The sequence below is a fragment of the Tachypleus tridentatus genome, chromosome 2 (assembly GCF_004210375.1).
Source record: "Tachypleus tridentatus isolate NWPU-2018 chromosome 2, ASM421037v1, whole genome shotgun sequence".
NCBI classification, from domain to species: domain Eukaryota; kingdom Metazoa; phylum Arthropoda; class Merostomata; order Xiphosura; family Limulidae; genus Tachypleus; species Tachypleus tridentatus.
The window spans coordinates 39,781,934-39,804,366 of record NC_134826.1 but is presented as its reverse complement, the minus strand read 5'-3'; the positions used below and the strand labels follow the sequence as shown (position 1 = coordinate 39,804,366).

The window sequence follows — 22,433 nt, the reverse complement described above, 5'->3', positions numbered from 1 at the left end:
TATTAGGGACGTCTAGTGACAGCTAAAACTAGCCCTTCTCTACGGTCAATCCCACTATTCGTTGGAAACAAGAGGCACCCAAGAGTTGGCGGTGGGTGATGATGACTAATTGCCTTCCTTCTAGTCTTACACTGCTATATTAGGGACGGCTAGTGACAGCTAAAGCTAGCCCTTCTCTAGCTTTGCGCGAAATTCAGAAAACACACAAACAAACTCTTAAGAGAAACATAAACAAGCGATGTTTTGTTTACATCCTGAAACATGTTTCTTTCTTCTGCCCTCTGTAGTCTGTGCAGGAAGTGAGCAGCAACCTCCTGGAAGAATTTCAGAATCAGTCATGGCTAGATCTTCCTGTGCCTCAACAACGGCTAGCGACTTCAGCCCTGATCCAGAGACTGGAACAGATCACATGGTTACTGGCCGACTCACAGTCTTATGGAAGACGTTTTTCACGTGCCGAATCAAATATTTGTAAGAAATATTTAATATCTTCTTAGTCATTGTGTTTCTTATGTTTAAATTATCAGAATGCAACAAGTTAAACGCTGGAATGGTAAAGTTATATGCTATCTTTTTTTTATGTAGCATTTACGTGATTGACTTTCAGTAATTTGTATTTCTATTACATTTAGTTGTAGCCACGAGATAATCTACACATTTTAGGGGAGTCTGAGGACATTATCAGGAAAACGTATGGTTTTCATGCAACGAATAAAAGGGTTTATTTTTCTTTGTGGTGAAGCTTCCTTCAAAGTACTACAATAATCGGGCCTAATATCATATTTACGTGTACTGTAGTACTGAGGTTTGATTTATATCTTTTGTTATGTCTGTCTTGTATTCTTCTTTATCCAATTAATACGTTAATTTTACGACTGTGTGTTCTACCTTCCGAAGATAATGTATATAGTAGCATATACGATACCAATATATTTAACCTTATATGAAAACAACGTACAGCTTAAAGCAATGTTATATTGTTGTCTTTCTAGTGGTATCCGTTCGGTTAGTAGAAACTTGGGCTGCTTCCGTCGTCTACTTTCCTGTTCCAGAAGACGTAGAAGGAACACGATGGTATCGAATGGAGGACTCTATACTTCTACCAGCTGCTGCGTTATTGGGAAGCGCACTGAATGGTTAGAAAGTTAATTAATTGGTACAGACGATGAAAATATTGGATTAATGACGTTTTATAATTATTGTAACATTTTTTAAGCTACAAGTGGGTCAGACTTGGCCAGGTCTTCAACATGAGGGACTCTGAATATGATGATTCACACTTTAGGGCTTATGAAGGTATTACAGAAATCAGCAGTGAAATGTACTATTCGATTGCACTAGTCCAAGAGTTCAGGCAGCTGAGTTGTGTCTTTTCTTCAATTAATCACTGTAAAACTAGAGATCTTAGATCTCACTTGTGTAACTCTGTGCGAACAACTGAAACAAAAACCAAACTGGAAATGAACAGAATTATTTTCGCATTTTGCGACTTGTTCATTTTCTTTATAATACAGAGCATGTTTTCTTCGTATTTTTGTATTTGAACTTATGTACAGAACTATTTCGTACATCAAACGTTATTAAAAACTGGCATACTAAGTGAAAGAAACTTTATCCCAATTGGTATTTAATTGTATTCTTTTACAAAAAGGAGAGTAACAGGAAGCGAGATATCAGATAACTTACTATGAAATGAAATTTCGCAGTGTTATCTCACTTATTTCATTTCAAACTTGAGTAAAATATAATTTGAAATGTTCTACTGACGTTCAGATGTACTGTTGGCTAGGCAACCAAAACAAAACTAAGTGATTACTAACCCGGATGTATTGTGTTTTTTTATATGTAAGATTCTATTATGATTTTATTCTAGTGCGATTTAGGCTTCGTGCACTCAATTAAAGTTACGGCTAGGATATTAAAGGACAGCATGATTAACTACATAAAATTAAACCATCTGTGTTTTTTGTTTTTTTGCAGGGATTGTGAAAGTAGTGTTCGTAGCTTACAACAGGGTGGAAGAATTCTTATCCTTAGATATAAACTTCCCAGTCAATATCGGAAGCACTGTTAGTTCAGTTACTGGTTTAACAAACTCCACCCAGGTTATCAACTCTAGAATTATCTCTGCGTCGGTTGACAACTTTCGAATGGTAAAACTACATCAGCCCGTGACTGTTACCTTAAAGCACTTGCAGGTAAGGAATGGTAAACGTGAAATGAACACTGGATCGTTCGTATTTAGAGGTGCGAATGTTTCGTTAAAGTCATTTCTATTATATTTTTATGAAGATTATTTTTAATATTAGCTAGTTAAAGAAACGAAAGTAACTTAAAACTAACTTACTGTACGAATCCAGTTCTTTTTTGAATAGAGCGTGCCTGACTGCAGGTTGGAAAGTCAAATGTTCGATTCGCGATGCCGTTGTGAGGGTGATGGTACCTCTACAGTTGATTCCGTTGTTTGGTTAAAGTTTCGTTTGTTTGGATTTAAGCACAAAGCTACACAATAAGCTATCTGTGCTCTGTCCACCACAGGTATCGAAACCTGTTATCTAGCGGTGTGAGTCTGCAGACATCCCGCTGTGCCACTGGAGGGGAGGAACTATTTGGTTAACGATAACCGTAAGGGTGACAGGTAATGCTGATTGATTACTCTCCGTCTGAATGACAGTTTGAAATTACGGGTGGTTGTACCTGAACTTTGGGATCTCTAACCTGATAGTTAAGTCCATGTCGTTCAGTCTAAAAATGACAAATGTTCTTTCTTATTTTCTAATATTGGACAACGCATCTGTAGGTCTTCTTACGTTACCACAACTTTATATTGAGAGCTTTTGATGCTTTCACGTAAATATTTGATGAAGTATTTAAGCTACGTGCCAGCCAGAGATTGGTTATAGGCTAGCGTGTCGCACTGCGATTCCGAGGGTCTATGGCTTGCGTCCCGTTACATCTGAATCGCACTCTAAACATTGGAGTCATGAGTGCGTTATAAGAGCAAAAGCCAAACTAGATAACCCAAAAGTTGGCGGAAGACGCCGTTAACCAGCTGTATTATCTCTGACTTTTATTTTAAAAATATAGACTTTCTGCGCGAATATCCTAAACAAAATGCGTGTATTTTAATTACACGATTCTGCATTCTAGAGTTGCTCTAAACGTTTAAGGTAGCACTGACTTGTAAAATGGAAGAAATCCTATGAAACAACTTCTTGTAAAACGTTTAAGGTAGCACTGACCTGTAAAACTGGGCAAATTTACATGCTGGAGAAACCCTATGAAACAACTTCTTATAACCTTCAACTTCAGCACAAAACAGAGTATGACGTAACAGTCTCTTAACGTACACGTACATATTACATGCATATTTAATAAGGCAGGTATAAAGAAGTGCAGCATATAAACTGTTTTAACATCATAACTTTACTTAGAATGATAAAAACGTGAAAACTGACACTCGTTCCCTTTGTGAACATCCTTATGGCTTGAATTAAAACCCTTGCGAATTTTCTGCGATATTAAAGAGCTGCGGGCAATTAATTTTAATTAATGTCTTTGTTATTGGCAAATACCCTTATAACCAAACAACTGTTAAATATTTTTGAAATAGCAACATAGCTATTGGAGAATGTTGTATCAACAGGTGTTATAAATTTCATACTGGTATTGGTTTTAGTGACGAAGTGGGAAAGGAATGAAAACAAACTAAACTTTAATTTTTAATATCCTTCTACAGATTCATTAGGAAAAAATAAATGGATTATTTATGTAGAAAAGAGTTTAAACTTTCGATTAGGCTGAATTTGCAAAATGTGAATTTTGAAATATAAGGGGTGCTCTTTAAAAGCTTGTTTGTTTGTTTTGAATTTCGCGCAAAGCTACACGAGGGATATATGCGCTAGCCGTTCCTAATTTAGCAGTGTAAGACTAGAGGTAAGGCAGCTAGTCATCACCACCCACCGCCAGCTCTTTTACCAACGAATAGTGGGATTGATCGTAACATTATAACGCCCCCACGGCTGAAAGAGCGAGCATGTGTGGTAGGACAATGATTCGAGCCCACGACTTTCGGATTGCGAGTCGAGCGCCCTAACCATCTGGCTATTTCAGAGATAGTGCTGCCTTAAATTGTTAACAACTATACATTTCTGTAATGTTTATTTTCACCAAATTAGAAATACTTTGCTCCAGCAACTGTATAGTCAAATAAGGTGTAAAAAGCGACAAAAGACTTATTTCTATTTTAATTCAAAAATAGTAAATGCTATTTATTTTATTTAAGCGTGGTTGAAATATGTGTTGTTGTTTTAAATTTATATTCCCCAAGAAAGTTTAGTACATAATAATGAAACTTAAAGCATGTAAAATAAGTCACAAGTCACTAGATTGTAAGGTCATATGGGAATTGTTGTAAAAACAATAATAAAATCAATAACACATATTTATATCTATGCATCAAAATTGTATCAAATTTTCAATAAATGTTTATTTTTCATAATAGGAAGAGAATATGACCAGTCCTTGTTGTGTGTTTTGGAATTTTGATTCCAGGTGAGTAAAATGAAGTTTAATGTAAGGCTACTGTAACAATACTAGAAACTTAATGTTCATTAATAGCGTACAGTCAGATGTTTCTTTATATTAAAACACTTCCCTCTATTTCATTTACAAAAAGAAAATATTTCATATTTAAATTGCATAAAATTATCATAATTAATTCTGCTTATTTATAAAACAGTCGATATAAAAAGTTAGTAACCTTGGAAACTACCATAGAAACTTATATTTCACTCACGTACAACTTTAGAAAGTGTCTACTAATTTGATTTTTTTGTTTTAAAATATTCCAATACCGTAATTTAATCCGACCTGTCTCAATTAGTTAATTTGTTTTAAGCCAATTTGTGAGACGTTGGTTATCCCTAATTGTGGGTCGCCCGGGAGGTTAGTGGAAAGTAGGTTAGTGCTATGCTAAAACCCAGGGCTAGATTCCCGCAGTGGACACAGCAGCTAACTTAATGTGGATTTATTCTAAAACAAATAACAAGCTTAGCTGTGGAAATACATTTTATATTCAAAAACTAAACGAAAAATAGTGCTGAAGATTTATTTAAATACATTCTTCAAAAATAACTATACCAGAATGACGAACATTTAATATAACAAAGTATCCAAGCAATTTTACACAGAATAAGTTATTTATTTTAAGAGCTTGAACTATTGGGTACTTATATAAACTAGCCATATAGTGTAATTTATAGTAGTAACTTTAGATCTAATTTTCTTAAGAAAAAACTAACAAACGAACTGCTTAGCAATTTATTTTATAAGTAACGAAGCTCAACCATTCCCATTGTTTAAGTGTAGTCTACTTAAATAAAAGTTTTAATTTTCCTTTTGGGTCTATAGATCTTTATTATAGTAGACTTAGAAGGAAAGGGTATAACTAGCAATAAGAGTCCACATTACTTTTTTGCTCTAATAGATTTTAAATAAGATAAGTAAACCCATTGTGGCATATAATGGGGTTAGTCCTCAATAAATTTAACTTAGTGGTACGTTCAACTATGCAACAGAAGTAAAACACTAATATTTCATATCTTAATCTATAATACAATCACATGTTTTCTATTGGGTTCAGAGAGAGAGAATGCTTTGTTTGATAAGTCGATATTTTTAGACTGGATTCCCTATTTAGAAGTAAACAAAATTTCTTGTAAAAACATAAGGACAGAAAAAAAGAAAAAAAAACCATAAAAAATCTAAATATTTGTTTTGAAACTGAAACCTAAAAAGAAAATGATTTAATTGAACTATATATGCTATTTTGTTCTAGACAATGGTCAACGGAAGGATGTTGGCTGAGGAAAACCAATAACACCCATACTGTATGTTCTTGTAACCATCTGACTAACTTTGCTCTATTGATGGAGGTAACTGTTAATCAGGTGAGATAAAACAGAGCTTACTCTCTCTGGTTTTCGTAATATAAGTGATACAATTACGTTTGACTGTAGATATGTTCCTTTTAATTACTCTTGTATGACTTTATAGTCAGAGATGTGTAAAATTACCATTTCAGACCCAGCTATCCTTATTTCTGTCTGATACAAATCACTGTTCAGGCGTTCCTTTGTTCAATACTAAAATTCAACAGTTAAGCAATGCGTTGAATATCATATACTACGAACAACTAATACTTTAGATACACTTTAATTGCTATAGTGTTTCCCTATCTAATGAATTATCCTCGGAAGTGATTTGTAACAAACATAAAAATCGATCTCAAATACTATTTTTACATATCTTTTATTACAAAGCTGTAATAAAAACGAACACTAGAGACAACAAGCACGCTAAACTATTATTCTGAAATTTTTGCTAGGCCTAAAACAGAGTCTCAGCACTTCGCTATCTTTTGCTGTCGGTTACAGTTAATTTGTAATATTAAATAGACAACATATAATGTTTCAGTTTTTCTTTTGATTTAATAACAGCGAGTCTTCATGTTGCTTTAGATACTCAACAACTTTGAAAGAAAAATGTTAAATGAAATTCAAGCACAAAAATCGTTTGTTTTTTTTTACTTAGACTAAACGAACGGACAATGTTGCGGTTCGAATAATCTTTACTGTCGGCTGTGCCTTGGCGTTGTTCTTTTTGTTACTGACTTTTGTGATCCTTCAGTTTGTAAGGTGAGTTCTTTAAGAATTCGAAGAACGAAATACATTGGTCTTAATTTATTTAGAAAGATTCTTATCATTTGAAGCGCAGTGAATACACATTGAATTTCATTGTTTTTATATAATTTTATGGATTATTCCTGAAAGAAGTGATCAATGCTGTCGATTCCACAGTTTTCGATTATAAAACTCGTTAGATGTTGTGACTAAACTATCAAATTAAACTCATATAAAGCGTGGTATCATACAAAATATCATAATATATGATACGTAAATGTTACTAATCGGGCAATTTTTAGAACCCGTCAGTGTTTCGTTTGAACACTGTCATCTAAAGAAAAAGGAAGTGTATTTGTAAACAGTGCGATAAGTATACCAACAGGCTTAAAAATATATTATATATTTTCAGGTTAAGCTGTATGTAAAAACAGTTTTGGGAATTTTATGCAACATTACAGAGAAGTTAGAACAATAGCTTACTAAACCCCCACGTTTCTTGTTTAGGAACCTGCAAGGAGTTCGCAGCACTATCCATAAAAATATCTCTTTCTGTCTGTTTCTGGCTGAAGCTATCTTTATCGGTGGTATAGACCAAATCAACAACCGAATTCTGTGTGGTGTAATAGCAGGACTTCTTCACTACTTCCTTCTCGTCGTATTTGTCTGGATGTTTCTGGAATCATTTCAACTGTTTCTGATGGTAATGAAAACGTTACAGGCTGAGAAGTCCCGTTGGAAGTGGTACTATTTTATTGGCTACGGCTTTCCTGTTGTCGTTGTCGGTGTCTCTTCCATCATTGATCCTTACAGTTACGGAACAATGTCTTTCTGCTGGCTGAAGATGAAGAATTATTACGTATTTAGCTTCGTAGGACCAGCCTTAGCTTTCGTTGTGGTGAGTCCTCGACTAAATGTGCTTCGTTCTGCTTGAGAGGTTTCTACGTCTTTCTTTGTTATATATATTTAATATTTGTTCCTTGAACACCAGTTAGAAAAATGGTAACATTTTTAGATCAAGGGTAAAACGTTTGAGAGCAGACTTTAGCCTTGATAACTTTATCAATAATATATTTTTAATTTGTACAGTTCAGAGATATGTAGTAACAAAGAACAAAGTAAGTGTACTGTAGCCCAGTAATGGCAAAATAGTGTTGTTGAAAAACAGCTTTAACCCCCATTATCATTAAGTATAAATATGCTTCTAAATATAGAATACAATATATAGGAATTTGAAATTAATACTGCATGCCTGTTCACTGATTAATTCGTTATTTATTTATTTATTTTACAGGCCTGTGTTTTCTTCTTGTTTCTAATTCTGTGCCAAGTGTGTTATAAAGTACAAAATGCCCATACAATGAAAAATAAGGACCCAACCAAAGCATCTAACGTAAGGTAAGATCTTAACATTTTGTTCTCTCTTTCTCTAACAATTTCAAGTGTTCTGACTTTTTCTAAGTAATTTAATTCGTCATCTCTCGTGAAGTGCACTATTACGTTTAATAAAGAATTTCAAAATGCATCATTCTCCGATACTGTACTTTTTTTACCTGTGTACTTCCTCTAGATTTACCTGATTTTATAAAAGTAAGCTTGTAGTTTGGCATGATTTTACGCCATGACCATGTTATGTGTCATTTTGTAATATCCGAAATGTTTTCTTATTGATGTTTCAAAAACATTCACTGTAGGTCTATTTGTATCCGAAAATAATTAAATGAAACATAAAACTTAAATCACAAATAAACTGTATGATATACTTACGTTACATTTTCTGTTATATTAATGTGTAATTAAATAAAATATCTTCGTATAAGCAGATGATATTTGAAGTTTCATATTATGAAACATGAAATCTAGAATTTTAGGTTTATTAACATTTTTTTGCAAAATTAGACAATTATTTTTTTTTAATTTAATGGTCCATTCCTATAAGTCTATCAATTCAAAATTAGAAAAGCCTAGCGTCAAAAGCCTTAGTTTAGATGTCTATGCACGAATAACTGAAATAAATTATTCCTAATTTTACGTATATTAATCTAAATAACACATTAGTTTCTAACGAGGGAAACTTGGGTAAACCAGCTCTCTCGTGTTTCTCATAGATATATCTTGAATGCATATAGATATAAATAAATGGTGATATTTGGGCAAGTAAAGTGAATATTTTTATTACTTATATTATCATTTCATAACATGGATTTGTGGTGTGGTAGAGGGCAACATTAATGCAAAAAATTAAACTAAGTTGAATAATTCGAAAGGTTCTTTTTGAAAACAGAAAGTCGACTAATGGGTTCAGTTGTGAATTTTGTTTTGACCCAAGAAAGATTAATGCATTTCTAATTTTTTAAATAGAGCATACAAATATTCTGAGAACAGCCACTTCATAGTTTATATTTGCTTTTTCGTACGTTCTGTTAAATTAATAATGTACATAAAGGTACTTTCAATCATTCAAAGGGTATGAGATATTAACTTTTATGTGTTAGTATTAACTGAACCACAAATTCACAGTTATTTACAGTTGAGACGACTGTTCCCTCTCGGTGGCTCAGGTGTAAGCTTGAGGTCTTATAACACTAAAATCTGGGGTTTCATCTTTGAAGTGAGTACAACGTAGGTTACCAATTCTGTAACTTTGTACTTAAAGAAAATAACCAACATTTGAAAATTTCAAAAATTATAAACATGAAAACACAACAATTTTACAAATGTCAGATTTTTCAAAGAATCTGAAGAAACAATAATCAATCAATCATTAATGATTTGATTATTGAAACTGTAATCTTTTCTAAGCCTTAGAAGATTCTTTGTTTTGTTTGTTTGTTTTTGAATTTCGCACAAAGCTTCTCGAGGGCTATCTGTGCTACCCGTCCCTAATTTTGCAGTGTAAGACTAGAGGGAAGGCAGCTAGTCATCACCACCCATCGCCAACTCTTTGGCTACTCTTTTACCAACGAATAGTGGGATTGATCGTACCATTATAACGCCCCCACGGCTGAAAGGGCGAGCATGTTTGGCGCGACGGTGATGCGAACCCGCGATCCTCGGATTACGAGTCGCACGCCTTAACGCGCTTGGCCATGCTGGGCCCTAGAAGATTCTTTCAATGTTAGGAAAAAAAATGTTCAGGCAAAAAAACCAATTATTCTAATATTTTACTCTGAAGAAAACGGTCTTACGAAAAATTACATATCAGTGGGCAGTTCATCTCTTGCTATTGAGTTATAGTTTTATATGTTATTTTTTATAATGAATTTTTAGGGGATTAGATTTGTGCAAAGCATCATACTGTGTAACATACGTTATTTCATTTATGGAGTTTATGTATTTTTTTCGACTAAATCTAAATCTGGAAGATATTAATTTCAATAAAACAGTAAGCAAATCTTCTGGATTCTCTTTTTCTTTTCTACATCGCTAACTTCAAAAGATGATTTTTTGTTCTTGAATATGAATAAACGAAAGCTGAATTAATTCTATTACATTTTTATTTAAATATGTATGCTAGATGTAAATTTGCTTAGGAACATACCATGTTTCAGCGTATGTTATGAGAAAAGTAAAAAATATTCTCCTCAAAAATCATGTTTTTTTTTATAAAAAAGGACAGAAACGTAAAACAACGACTATTAATGTTCAATGAGATTTTGGTTCTAAATTATTTATTAATGCGAATGGTAAGTACAGATTGAAATTATGGTTGTTAAGTATTAAGCGTGTTGCACAATAAGCTATCCGCATTGTAATCAACACATGGATTAAACATAGGATTTTACTGTTATAAGCCTTCAAGCTCACCACTGACCCATCGAGGGTGCGGGCGTGGGAACAAACAACAGTATAACAGATTGTATCTTGAGTTAAGTCTCTATAGGGATTCAATCGATTAAATATCTAGTATTTTAGCAAAACTAACTGTTAAACTTTTTCTTCTGTGCTCGAAAATACATGTTCACTATGTTACAATAAGTAAATACAAGTAAAAACAGTTCTAAGGTCTCAAATGCTCAGATGAAATTTATTGTCTGAAAGAAAAGGCCGTGTTTTTCAATAATTAAACAAAAATGTAAACCTCGAGAAGTGATGTACCTTCAGTTTCTTTGGTGTTTCAGAATATGGTGTCGAGAAGATTTGTTGATGGTGTCAGTAACGACTCTAACATGGGGCTCAGCTCTGTGGTTTCTCTTTGAAGGAACATCTCTGATAGCATACGTGTTCGCTATCCTCAACTCTCTTCAGGGTTTCATAATATTTATTGTATTCTGCATAAGAGACCTTGAGGTAAGACATGTATTAAATGTGTATATAATGCCACTTGTTCATACCTGATCTTATATTTATGAATACAATAACTATAGGGTAAAATAAGTAAGAGCATTCAATAACTTATTGTACAATGTTAAAATTAATGTATAAAATTGAAAACTCTACATGTTTCATTGGAAGAACTCCACCATCCTTAGTAGACCAGAAAAAATACAGGAAATTTCATTTTTTATTTTCATAACAGCTTGTATACGCGTATAATTTGTATATCATACAGTGGCATCTAAAAGTAGATTTTTAAAAATTCACATCTGTGACACCATGGCCTAGACCTGTTTTCAGAAATCACCGTATAATGTTTTTAGTTCTATATTTTACTTTTAACTTTATACAATAAATTATGTTACAGTTTTAAGAGTTGAACGTTCTTGTTTTATGAAATATATGAACAAGATTAGTAATAGAATAGATTATAAACACAAGGGTTGTCAAGTAATCCTATAATTTATTTTTTATAATGACAAATGAATCCAAGAATTGAATAATGTTTAAACTGACATATTTGCCTAAATTTTGAAAACAGATGGTTTAGTGTTCCTCCTATATGTTATCGTAAAGTTATATCACGTTAAATAAGAGTGAATTTGTTATGCATTATAATGATAAAAAATTTCCTAACGTGTTGCTAACTCGTTGAGTTCAGTAAAACTCATTTTACAGATAACAGTGCAAGAACCAATCGCTGAAAAATTATCCGAGGGAAATAGCTAAGTGGAAATGCACTTTAAGTTAAACTTATGAAATGAATAACTGGCTCTTATAGGTTAGAAAGGCTTTTTGGAAAACCCACCATCAAGTTGATTGGCTACCGAAATGTTGCAGAAAGTCCAAAACACAAGACAGCCAGCCGAGCCTTTACGTCCACACGAATGGCTTGATGACAGCGGCTCCTATCTCGTCAATCAGTGGCCAGCATAGTGTGGGTAGTACTGTTCTTCCCACCCCTACTTCTGTTACTTCCTTGTCCTCAGGTACACATCCTACCTTTGCACATGTTTTGTTTTGTTATTACGTTTTCAAAAATAAAAACACCCCCTCTGTTGTTGCTTTTCCATGTTCTATCTCGTAGGTATTTTTTTTTAGATGTGGATAACTTTGTTAATTTTTCTTGTTATTTTTTTGCATGATTAGAGATTTGTTTTCGATTTATCATCGGATTGTTTGTCCGTTCTGTTACAAGAATTCTAATTAGGTTTAAGTTGTTAAGTGCTGTATGTTAAATCTTATCTTCACTACAATATAAATAACAATATAAATTTTATTGATGTTTTTTTGAGACCAATAAATGAAATCATAAAATTTTAAATTGCATTTTATGATGCAGTTGACTTACCATAAGAAATTAACTTATCGTAAGAAGCTAACTTACCATAATAGTTTTTTATTGTACAGATTTCTATTAAATTTTTTTTTGAAAAATATTCACACGCAAAATCCAGCATATGGCAAACTTTGACGGCATGATAACCAAGTTGTCAGTGGACTATCTGTATCAGTTATCGCGATGAGTATGTTTTTGTAGATACTGATGACTCAATTTTGTTTTGTTGTTGCGAATTCAGGTATTGGTTGAATTTTAAAACAAGAAACTTCATCCGCGTGTATGTGTTCAGCTCCTTCTGTCACGTGCGTCTATTTTACTTCATTATGTAGGCGTAGGTAACACCCTCACGTGCCTTAATATTTCTTCACATACGGATATATTCAACCCCCTCACGAGCGTCTACATTCCTCATCTGTATTTATGTCTATTCAGAAACCTCAATACTACCTTACATACAGACGCTTTTGTCGATTTTTTTCCATTAAAAAGAAAAAACCCCATTATATATATATATATATAGTTTGAAAATGAATAAACCAAAACTTTGTCTTCTCACACACTTCTGTTTTTAACTTACAAAGTTTTCATGTCTACAACATGATGAATATTAACGTGTTACATGGTTAGTGTGTGTGTGTGTGTGCGTGAATATGTTTTATTTCAGCAAAGCTACATCGGCCTATCTGCTGTGTCTACCGAAGGGAGTCGAAACCCTGATTTCGGCGTTGTAAATCCGTAGACTTACCACTGTCCCAGCGGGGGACTACATGGTTAAAAATATGAAGCGAGTGACATGAAATGTTATAAATAAACTTTCATTCAATGAAATATATTTATACGTATTTTGTATTTACCAATAACATTTGCTGTTGTTTTATTATTAAACACAATACTACACAAAGAGTCATCTGTGCTCTGCTCACTACGGGTATCGAAACACGGTTTTTAATGGCATAAGTCCGCCGACATATCACTGTGCCCCCTATTTTTAGTGATATTGAATACGTGTTTTGACGTGCATGTATATGTTAGCCAATCAGCTTTAAGATCAGACGGCACATTTTCGAAAATAAGTTAAAATATTTTATGGAAAGAATGGTATTTCACTTAGTGATTAAATAACAAAGAAAAACATAACTTTGTTTATGAACAAAGTCTGGTCATCAAGTACTGAACGTCACACGGTTAACGTTTCCTTTACATCTTTCTTTATGACCTGGCATGGCCAGGAAGTTGGGGATTTTTTCTTAATTTCGCGCGAAGCTATGCAAGGGCTATCTGCGCTAGCTGTCCCTAATTTAGCAGTGCAAGACTAGAGGAAAGGAAGCTAGTCATCACCACCCACCGCCAGCTCTTGGGCTACTCTTTTACCAATGAATAATTGGATTGACCGTCACATTATAACACCCCCATGGCTGAAAAGGCGAGCATGATTGGTGCGACTGGGATCCGAACCACGACCAACGAACGCCTTAACCCACTTGGCCATGCCGGGCCGGAAGTTAGGGAAATCAACTCGTTTGTGCTAGTCGCAGGCGCGAATCCTGCCGCCAAACATGGGGGTGCGCCATGATGTGTCGGTACAATTCGGTGTTAAAGAGTAGCTAAATCGGTGGTGTTGCCTTTCCTCAACATTAGGAAGGACTGAGCTTTGCGCAAAATTCAACAAACAAGGAAAGAAGGCTTTTATTAAATACACTTTGTACAGAAGTGTCTTTGTTGCAACTTATTTCACACCAATAAATATACAAAATTTAGGTATTACCAACAAATTAGTTCGAAATAGTTGTCTTCTAACATTTTATTACGACAAACAATGTGTTTTGTTTTAAGATAGTAATTTAATAGTTTAATTTTAGTAGTTTTAATTTTATTAAGAATTTCTATTTATTTTTGTGTAGGTTCAACTTTAGGACTTCGAGCACCAGATCTAGATAGTGTTAAAAAAGGTGTAAACTATAGTTTCGACTTTTGAAACTGTGACAGTTATATTATTTAACTTATTGTATTTATTTCGTGTCAATTGAGTTTCAAAATTACAGAAACGGATTAACGATTTTTTTCTTATTTACTTGTATGTAATATTGAAGAGACTATTCGAAGGCTGTGCTTGTCTTAGAAACTTTTAACATAGAAAATTGTTTTAAACAACTTAATAAATACTGAATAGTTGCATATGTTTACATTTATAAATTGAACATTATACTTTACATCTAAGTCAGATAAGAGTACTGTCACACTAAGCATGCTCGCCCTTTCAGCCGTGGGGGCGTTATAATTTACGATCAATCCCACTATCCGTTGGTTAAAGAGTAGCCCAAGAGTTGGTGGTTGGTGGTGATGACTAACTGCTTTCCATCTAGTCTTACACTGCTAAATTAGGGACGACTAGCGCAGATAGCCCTCGTGTAGCTTTAAGCGAAATTCAAAACAGACCACACCAAACCAGTCCTTTATCAATACGCAGTAGAGATAGTCCTGTATAGTCTGACCAGTGATCGAAACCAGTACATTCCGCATGCCAAGAAATAATTTTATTGTTCCAACTGAATCGTTTCAGCTACTGCAAATATTGACAATTCTAACAACCTGTCTAACACCTAGACCGTAACTTGAAACAATATGAAGGTACAGCGTGTGGAAGCGAAAGACAATATGCATAATTCTTGCAATGAACGTCTTCATTTGATCCATAAGGTGAATTCTAACATGTACTTGGATTTACTTCTAGTTACCACGCCCACCATGGAGGTTATTGAAGGACCATCAAACGTGGGATACCAGGTCAGCCATCGTGAATTCTATCACACCAGGTTCGTAAAATGACCTGATAAAAATTGTTATTGTCAATACGCATTGGTTTAAAATGTAACATACTCCTAATATATAAGAGTTATCATTACATGAAGTAATTATATTTCGAGACATAATTTCATTGACTTTACAATGTCGATATGACGAAATGATGGTTTACTTAACTCCATACTTAGTTTTAGAAAGTAGTAATTGTGAGTAATTATATCTGATGTTATCAGAGGTAATCTGGGATCTGTATATGAATGTGGAACCAAGTAGATGTGTCACGTGTAGCGTTCTCACAGTTAAATTTGGATCAGCATACGAAGGTGGCACCAAATAAATGTATCACATATGGTGTTCTCACAGTTAAACTGGGATCAATATATGAAGGTGGCACCAAATAGATGTGTCACGTATGGTGTTCTCATAATTAAACTGGGATCTATATATGAAGGTGGCACTAAGTAGATGCGTCATATATGGTGTTCTCACAGTTAAAAGAAAATTTGATGTTTTACAGTTAACTTAGTACCATGTTACTTGATGCCGAAAGAGAACATAATTTAGTGGACTTTGAGAAATAACCTCTTTAAAAGTCAAATTTGTCGCAATGTTTGATTTTCAAAGCCTTAACTTAAAAATTAAAAATTTAAGTTATTGGTTTATAAAAAGATCTTGTTCAATAAAGATATGTTTCGTTAATGACTCATGGTTAAGCCTTATTTAAATAAAATAAAGTTAAATTAATACCTTATATGTTGATGGTCCTTCATAAGGATCTATACTTACATACATTTGTACAACATTATATCTACTGACACAGTAAAAATGGACTAACTGTGTGATGTATCAGTGACTAATTGAGACACATAAATCCACAGACCAGTGTATATAATTGTTAGCTTGTAAATCTGCAAGTGAGAGCAGGAATTTACTTAAGTTTCAATTGGGCATAATAGTGGATATATAACTAGGAGACACACCGATGTAACTTTGCACAAAATCCAAAAACAAACAAACAATACCGTATTCAGCTGCCCACATCTGTAAATCAGGAGTCTAATAAAGTTGAAAATTAGTGTACTTAAGCGTATTGTTAATATTAAATTATAATTTAATGTATTTTATGAGGTATTGCCTCTTATATTAAAGACATTGCACTTTAGGTTAAATATTTGTCAATGTTGTACATGCATAAACCTTGCGTTCAAAGTTTAAAACAAATTAATGTCTTCCATTAAAACCTATATTTTAAAGACTAATTCACGACACAAATTTATTGTTAAGAGTTACTTTAATACGGTTAATCATATAAGTTTATCTTTCTTTGTGTTTCCAGATCTCCCATTTATTCCCATGGTGGGTTTACAAACTGATGATCACCGTCTGAGAAATTGGCTTTCTGCTTCTTATAGGAAAATGAATCAAGGCAAAAGAGGTGTTCTTGTTGTGGATCGGGCTACCTTCATAGGCGGTTCCTCATCTGTTGAAAACTCCGAAATCTTACTATATCCTTCACAAGGAATGATCACAACTGTTGATAGGCCTCAACAGATACATCATCACCACTCCTGTGACACGTATCCATCACGTATAGATCACGTTTACGAAACTGTAGCAGCAGATTGTGTAATTAGACCAAGAAACGGTGCTAGCAATTCACGGGCGCCACAACACAACGTCGAAGAATCCTCACAAGTAGAGAACTGGCCAATACGTAGCATTCTAAAAAATGAATTAGTATCCAAACCTTGCGACCATCCTTTTGAAGGCATCTCCATGCTCACTTCTCCTCGCACGCGTCACCTAACATTATTTCCAGAGGGTTACCTTCACCCCCAAAACGCTTATAGTGGTATAAGTAGTCCCTCTGATTCGGACGTCTCTGGTAGCAGCTCAGAGAATGAACAGTATGGAATATCGTGCTCTCTTAGCCCAGATCTTGACACTACGTCCAGTAATGAAGTAGCGCCTGATAGCCAACTGCTACAAAGCATGCCCAATTTACACACGTGGGAGGGAAGTTCAACTCTCTCGTTTCCGCACGTGCTCAAGTATCCCAGTGACAATACAGTTCTGAACTCTGGTGTTGGAGAAAACTCAGATGAAGCTCGAGCAGCCTGTTGTCCTACTCAAACTAAATTGAGTTATGAAAGGTGATATGTATTTTTCGTAGTGGCTCAAAGTAACAACTGTACACGAAGGGAGATAGAACTTCGCTTGTGGCTAGTCAATCTATAATTGTGTAATATGTTGCTTCTGTATATGATGTAGAAAGGTGATGTTCCCATTCTGGGGGTGCAAGGTTCACTGATCTTACTTCTCAGTGTAAATACTGTTGTTCATTTCAATGGAATATTAAGCTTGTGCTGCCCCCTATATTTCTGGTGTTTTAGTGGTTGATGAGCACATGATTTTTCCTATGTTACTTGACATTTGTTGTGTTGTAAGTTTATCATCTTGTAACATGATACACTTACTTCTTCATATCTCGTGAGTGACTTCTATGATTACTTAAAGTAATGAATTATTAGCCTAATTTGAAAGTTGCGAAGAAAGACAATAAGGATTTCTTTATCGAAAGTGTATAATCCATATAACTGTGTACAAATATATTTTAGCTGTAGCAAACATTGAAATGGCACAATCATTTCTTTCGATTATTTATAATTTTTTTCATTTTAAAATACAATAGAGTTAATTAAAAATCAACAGATGAAACACATATGTAATGTTCAAAGGCTTACATGCACAGTAACATAAACTGTCGAAGTTAAACTCTGGGGTAAAATTTGGATAGAAACACGTGTTTTTCTTACACGTGTGGATATTTAATACATGAGATGCGGGAAAGACGTCCATACAACCTTCTGTAACTGTTAAGACACCTTGTAAGTCTAACAGTCACATTTACCACTACAGAAATTGCTAATTGTGTGTTCAATGTGTTATTTCTAAGCTAATAAACCTTATAAAATCAATAACTAAGATTTAGTCAGACCTAAAACTATTCACTTTTCATGGAATTCAGCTGGGAAGTTTGGAAACAATATATTTAAAAATGTAACGCAGGATTTAACAGAATAATTTTTGTTTACTTTTTGAGCAACAGAGCTACAAATTGTTTATACAGATTTAAATAAGCAGGTTTATTTAAGGTTCTCAGTGATTATCATACACAAAAAATTACTTAGCCGTAGACTTCCATTTTAAGCAGAGTGTTTCTTCCACTCAAATCTCACACGCTTAAGCCAAACCACATTTCATATACTTTCTCTATGTTTATTATGACAACAAATATTATCACCAAAAATTCATAAGTAATTGTTTGTTTGTTTGTTTGTACTTAAAAACAACGCTGCACAATGGGCTATCTGTGCTCTGTTCATCAGGGCTATCAAGAACCGATTTCTTGCTTTGTAAGTTCACAGATATACCGCTGTGCCACTGGGGGGGATTCAGCTATAACGTTTCTGTACAAATGGTTGAGTAAATAAGAAACAAAAAGTTTGATCTACGAACAACTATTGACAAACCTTAAAAGGTAACTTCAATGGAAAGTTGACATCCGATTAACCTATAATTTAATTTTTTTTTCTTACGAAATGAATTTTGAAATTTTCTACAGATAAGTCGTTTCTGCGAGGTTTTAGTAACAATAAAACATTTATGATGAAAACCCTTTTATGTCGTGTGTAGTTACGACTTTAATCATAGAATTTCAAAGTGTTTATTTTATTAAGGCGTTTCTCATCGTCACGATTCCTGGTGACTCACTGTCATTGGATTGTATGTACTTCAGATACTCTTTCAAAACAATTGAAGTATAAGCAAACTTATTTTTTATTCATTCGTATATTTATTAGTCTAGGACAAGATAAACAAACACAGTCCATTTGTAATCGTCTTTGTAAACTAACTGAATAGACTCTCAGTCATGAGAGGATTATAGTGGATACATTTCTAGAGTGGGGAGATAGAATGTGTGGTCACTTGATGTCATTGTCTCAACGAGTGGCACAAAAGAGTATGTAATTCCAAACAGGGTTAACAGAAGATTGAAAGTTACGAAAAGCTCATCTTAGAGTAATAGTTCATAACTGCGTCACTAGGGGTGGATAATTCCAAATCATAGGACTAGAGGGTGAGAAGATAATCTAAGATGCAAGGACAGATGTTTTATTATATGGTTCATCGTGAAGCACTAGAGGGTTTGAACGTAAACTATAAGGTGTATCGTATTATACAACAAAACACTAAAGTTTTATTTTCAACAGTTTTAACACCTTACTACACTGTTATTAGGCTCAACTTTCTAATTTATAGTTTCACTTTAACATAAATTTAATCTGGCCCGGCATGGCCAAGCGTGTTAAGGCGTGCGACTCGTAATCTGAGGGTTGCGGGTTCGCATCCACAGCGCGCCAAACATGCTCGCCCTTTCAGCCGTGGGGGCGTTATAATGTGACGGTCAATCCAACTATTCGTTGTAAAAGAGTAGCCCAAGAGATGGCGGTGGGTGGTGATGACTAGCTTCCTTCCCTTTGGTCTTACACTCCTAAATTAGGGACGGCTAGCATAGATAGCCCTCGAGTAGCTTTGTGCGAATTTAAAAAAAACAAACAAAACATAAATTTTATTACAGTGTTGAACACGCAAAATGAACATTTTATGCGTTACAGATTGTCTAATAAACCATATCTCTAAGTTTACACACGTACATTAGTTTACTTTTCAACTTATTCCTTAAAAGAACTAACATTTTAAACTGACATATTACATTTAAACGCCAGACACTTATCCTGTATATCATTCTGTTATCCATACACTAATTTATCAAACAGTCTACGTAGTGCTCAAAAGGAGTGTTTTATTTCGCTTCTTACTAGATTTGAGCTTGATATTTTTATGAGAATTATTAAAACTAAAGGTAATACTTAATATTAATTAATATTAATTATTTTAATAATAATTAAAATGAAAAAAAGACTATGTGACTGTATTCAATTTATCATAACTTATATAGTCCCACTTTATTCTATAAAGGAAAATTTAATATTTCATTAATTACTGTTTGGCTATCTGTACAGTGTACTTCATGATTATCCATACATCAACTTATCTTACAAAACCGTATAAAACTTTTTCAATGTCATCCTGAAACGTATAGACTCTAGAAATGTAAAACGTTAACTCAAGTTGTAAGTGCGAAGGAAAATTAAAGGAATGGTCGTTTGTTCATCACTGTCTGTGAATTATAAGAAAGCATTTTAGAAAGTCAAAAAAACGTTTTGTTATAATCAGACTAAGTGCTAACATTAAACATTCAAACTTTAGATATATATCACTTGAAAACATCAACTAAAGTTCTAAGTCGAAGTAAACAATAACAGAAACTAGACTGTACAATTGTCTATTCAACTTGTACTAACAAATAAAATTTGAATAAGTAGAAATTGTTTCATTTATATTTCATATAGTTTAAGTATTAGTACTGCATATTCTAGGATTTATTCACGTGAATATACTTATATTAGTTTAATTTACAATGCATACAGAGAACTGCTTTCTACACATAAATCTACATAAAACATTCTAACTGGTTATATATTTCATGCATTGCTTCTTTTTAAATTTCGCGCAAAGCTACACGCGGGCTATCTGCGCTAACCGTCCATAATTTAGCAGTGTAAGACTAGAAGGAAAGAAGTATAGCACCTTAACCACCTAGCCACCTTAACTAGCTTTAATGCTGTGTACTTTGATATAATAGTTGACATGTATGATTACAGAATATCTTACATACAAATAATCCTGAAAAAAGAACTATTCTTCATATAAACTTAATGTATTCAAACTTTACATATTTTTTCTGAACCATATAAACCAAATGTAATGAGCAGTATAACTGAATTCAATGTACCTCGAACTATATAATCAACCATATGTACATTCTTATGTTCGTCTATGCGAAACTCCGTACGATAATTTATTCCAACTAAATATAGTAACACTAATATCATACTTTCTCTAACGGTTTGCTAAACGAATTACTCACAAAAATATCTATTCAGATATGCAAGCTTTTCAAAAACGTATTTTCAACTATTAGAAATAAATGAAACAATTAGTGAGACTTACAGTTTTGTGTTTTGTAATAGTATCTTCGAGGACATCACAACTTCTACAATTTCCTTTAAAACATTTACTTTAACTGAAAATCACTAGACGTTTGTCATGTAAGAACTTTCTTCAAATAACACTAGTTCTGATACATATCACAATGAGGAATCATAAGGCATGATACACTTAGGGAAAACAAGAACACGATAATGGTGGTTCTTGTTTCACACGAATGTGTTTCTTCATAACGATTTCAAACTACTTCTGTGACCAAAGATTTTAGTCCAGTATTTAATTAAATACTTTGAAATTTGAAATTAGTTCGTAAATAATAAGTATCGATTTAATGAACAATTTTTATATCTCTATATCTATATTCACGGTGTTTATAAACACAAAACATGATTTGCATACAGCAGAAAGGTTTTATGTTCACCAGACTTTAAGAAGTAAGTTTAGCTGTACGAACAAACAAAGGAGATTTGGGTATTACCGAACCTTGATCTTAACTCTATAAAACATGGCCTCAAAACTCAAGCTCATGTATCATAGCAGCACAGCATCTGCGAGGTAAAGGTAAATTGTAATTATTTTATCTTATAATCTCAATATTTTCGCGAGAGTTACATGTTTATATCTATCTGCAGACTTGGACGTGAATATTTTCTTATTTTGTGGGAATGGGCGAACGTAAATGGTGACAGAAGATTAAAAGAAGGAAGAATTTGGACATATCACATTTCAAGAGTACACAAATAGACAATGAATGTGTAATAGCCATGTAAGATTTTTGTCTTTTGAAAAAGACGTTAATGTATTAACTTCTTTGTCCAGTCTTATTATACAAAGTACTGAACAGAAAAAATGAACGAATCGATTTTATGTTACAGAACTAATTAAAAGTGACTCTATCAAAAATTGCACGTGTAGGTATGGGACTAACCCTGTCCTTTCCATGTTGATTCACATTAACATACATGTCACCACAGTCTGTAAATGACGTACACTTGAAATAACCTTACAATTTGTTTACCATTTTAATGTTTACGAAGTAACTTTTAACGCGTGACTAGTGTTTTGTAAGACTCCAATAAACGCTGGTCTGATCTAGTTACTAATAGAAGATACTAATGCATACGCTTCCCTTTGAAAGGATAGCAGTGACTTCG

The 22,433-nt window shown here is 33.6% G+C and overlaps 1 protein-coding gene across 2 annotated transcripts in view; it reads left to right on the top strand.

Annotated features, from left to right (window-relative positions):
- The window catches only part of LOC143241298 (latrophilin Cirl-like), a 121,484-nt gene extending 100,887 nt beyond the window's left edge, over positions 1-20,597 (top strand). Inside the window, exons 9-20 of one of the 2 annotated variants that reach the window (XM_076484765.1) lie at positions 288-471; positions 993-1,136; positions 1,981-2,198; positions 4,505-4,554; positions 5,840-5,951; positions 6,595-6,698; positions 7,191-7,581; positions 7,978-8,081; positions 10,805-10,973; positions 11,782-11,937; positions 15,074-15,155; positions 16,481-20,597. In XM_076484765.1, the coding sequence (XP_076340880.1) occupies positions 288-471; positions 993-1,136; positions 1,981-2,198; positions 4,505-4,554; positions 5,840-5,951; positions 6,595-6,698; positions 7,191-7,581; positions 7,978-8,081; positions 10,805-10,973; positions 11,782-11,937; positions 15,074-15,155; positions 16,481-17,301 (2,535 nt within the window). In that variant the 3' untranslated portion in view covers positions 17,302-20,597. Of the gene's footprint in view, positions 1-287; positions 472-992; positions 1,137-1,980; positions 2,199-4,504; positions 4,555-5,839; positions 5,952-6,594; positions 6,699-7,190; positions 7,582-7,977; positions 8,082-10,804; positions 10,974-11,781; positions 11,990-15,073; positions 15,156-16,480 lie in introns of both variants that reach the window. The other variant, XM_076484766.1, reaches the window with a different exon arrangement.
- The last annotated feature ends 1,836 nt before the right edge of the window (positions 20,598-22,433 follow it).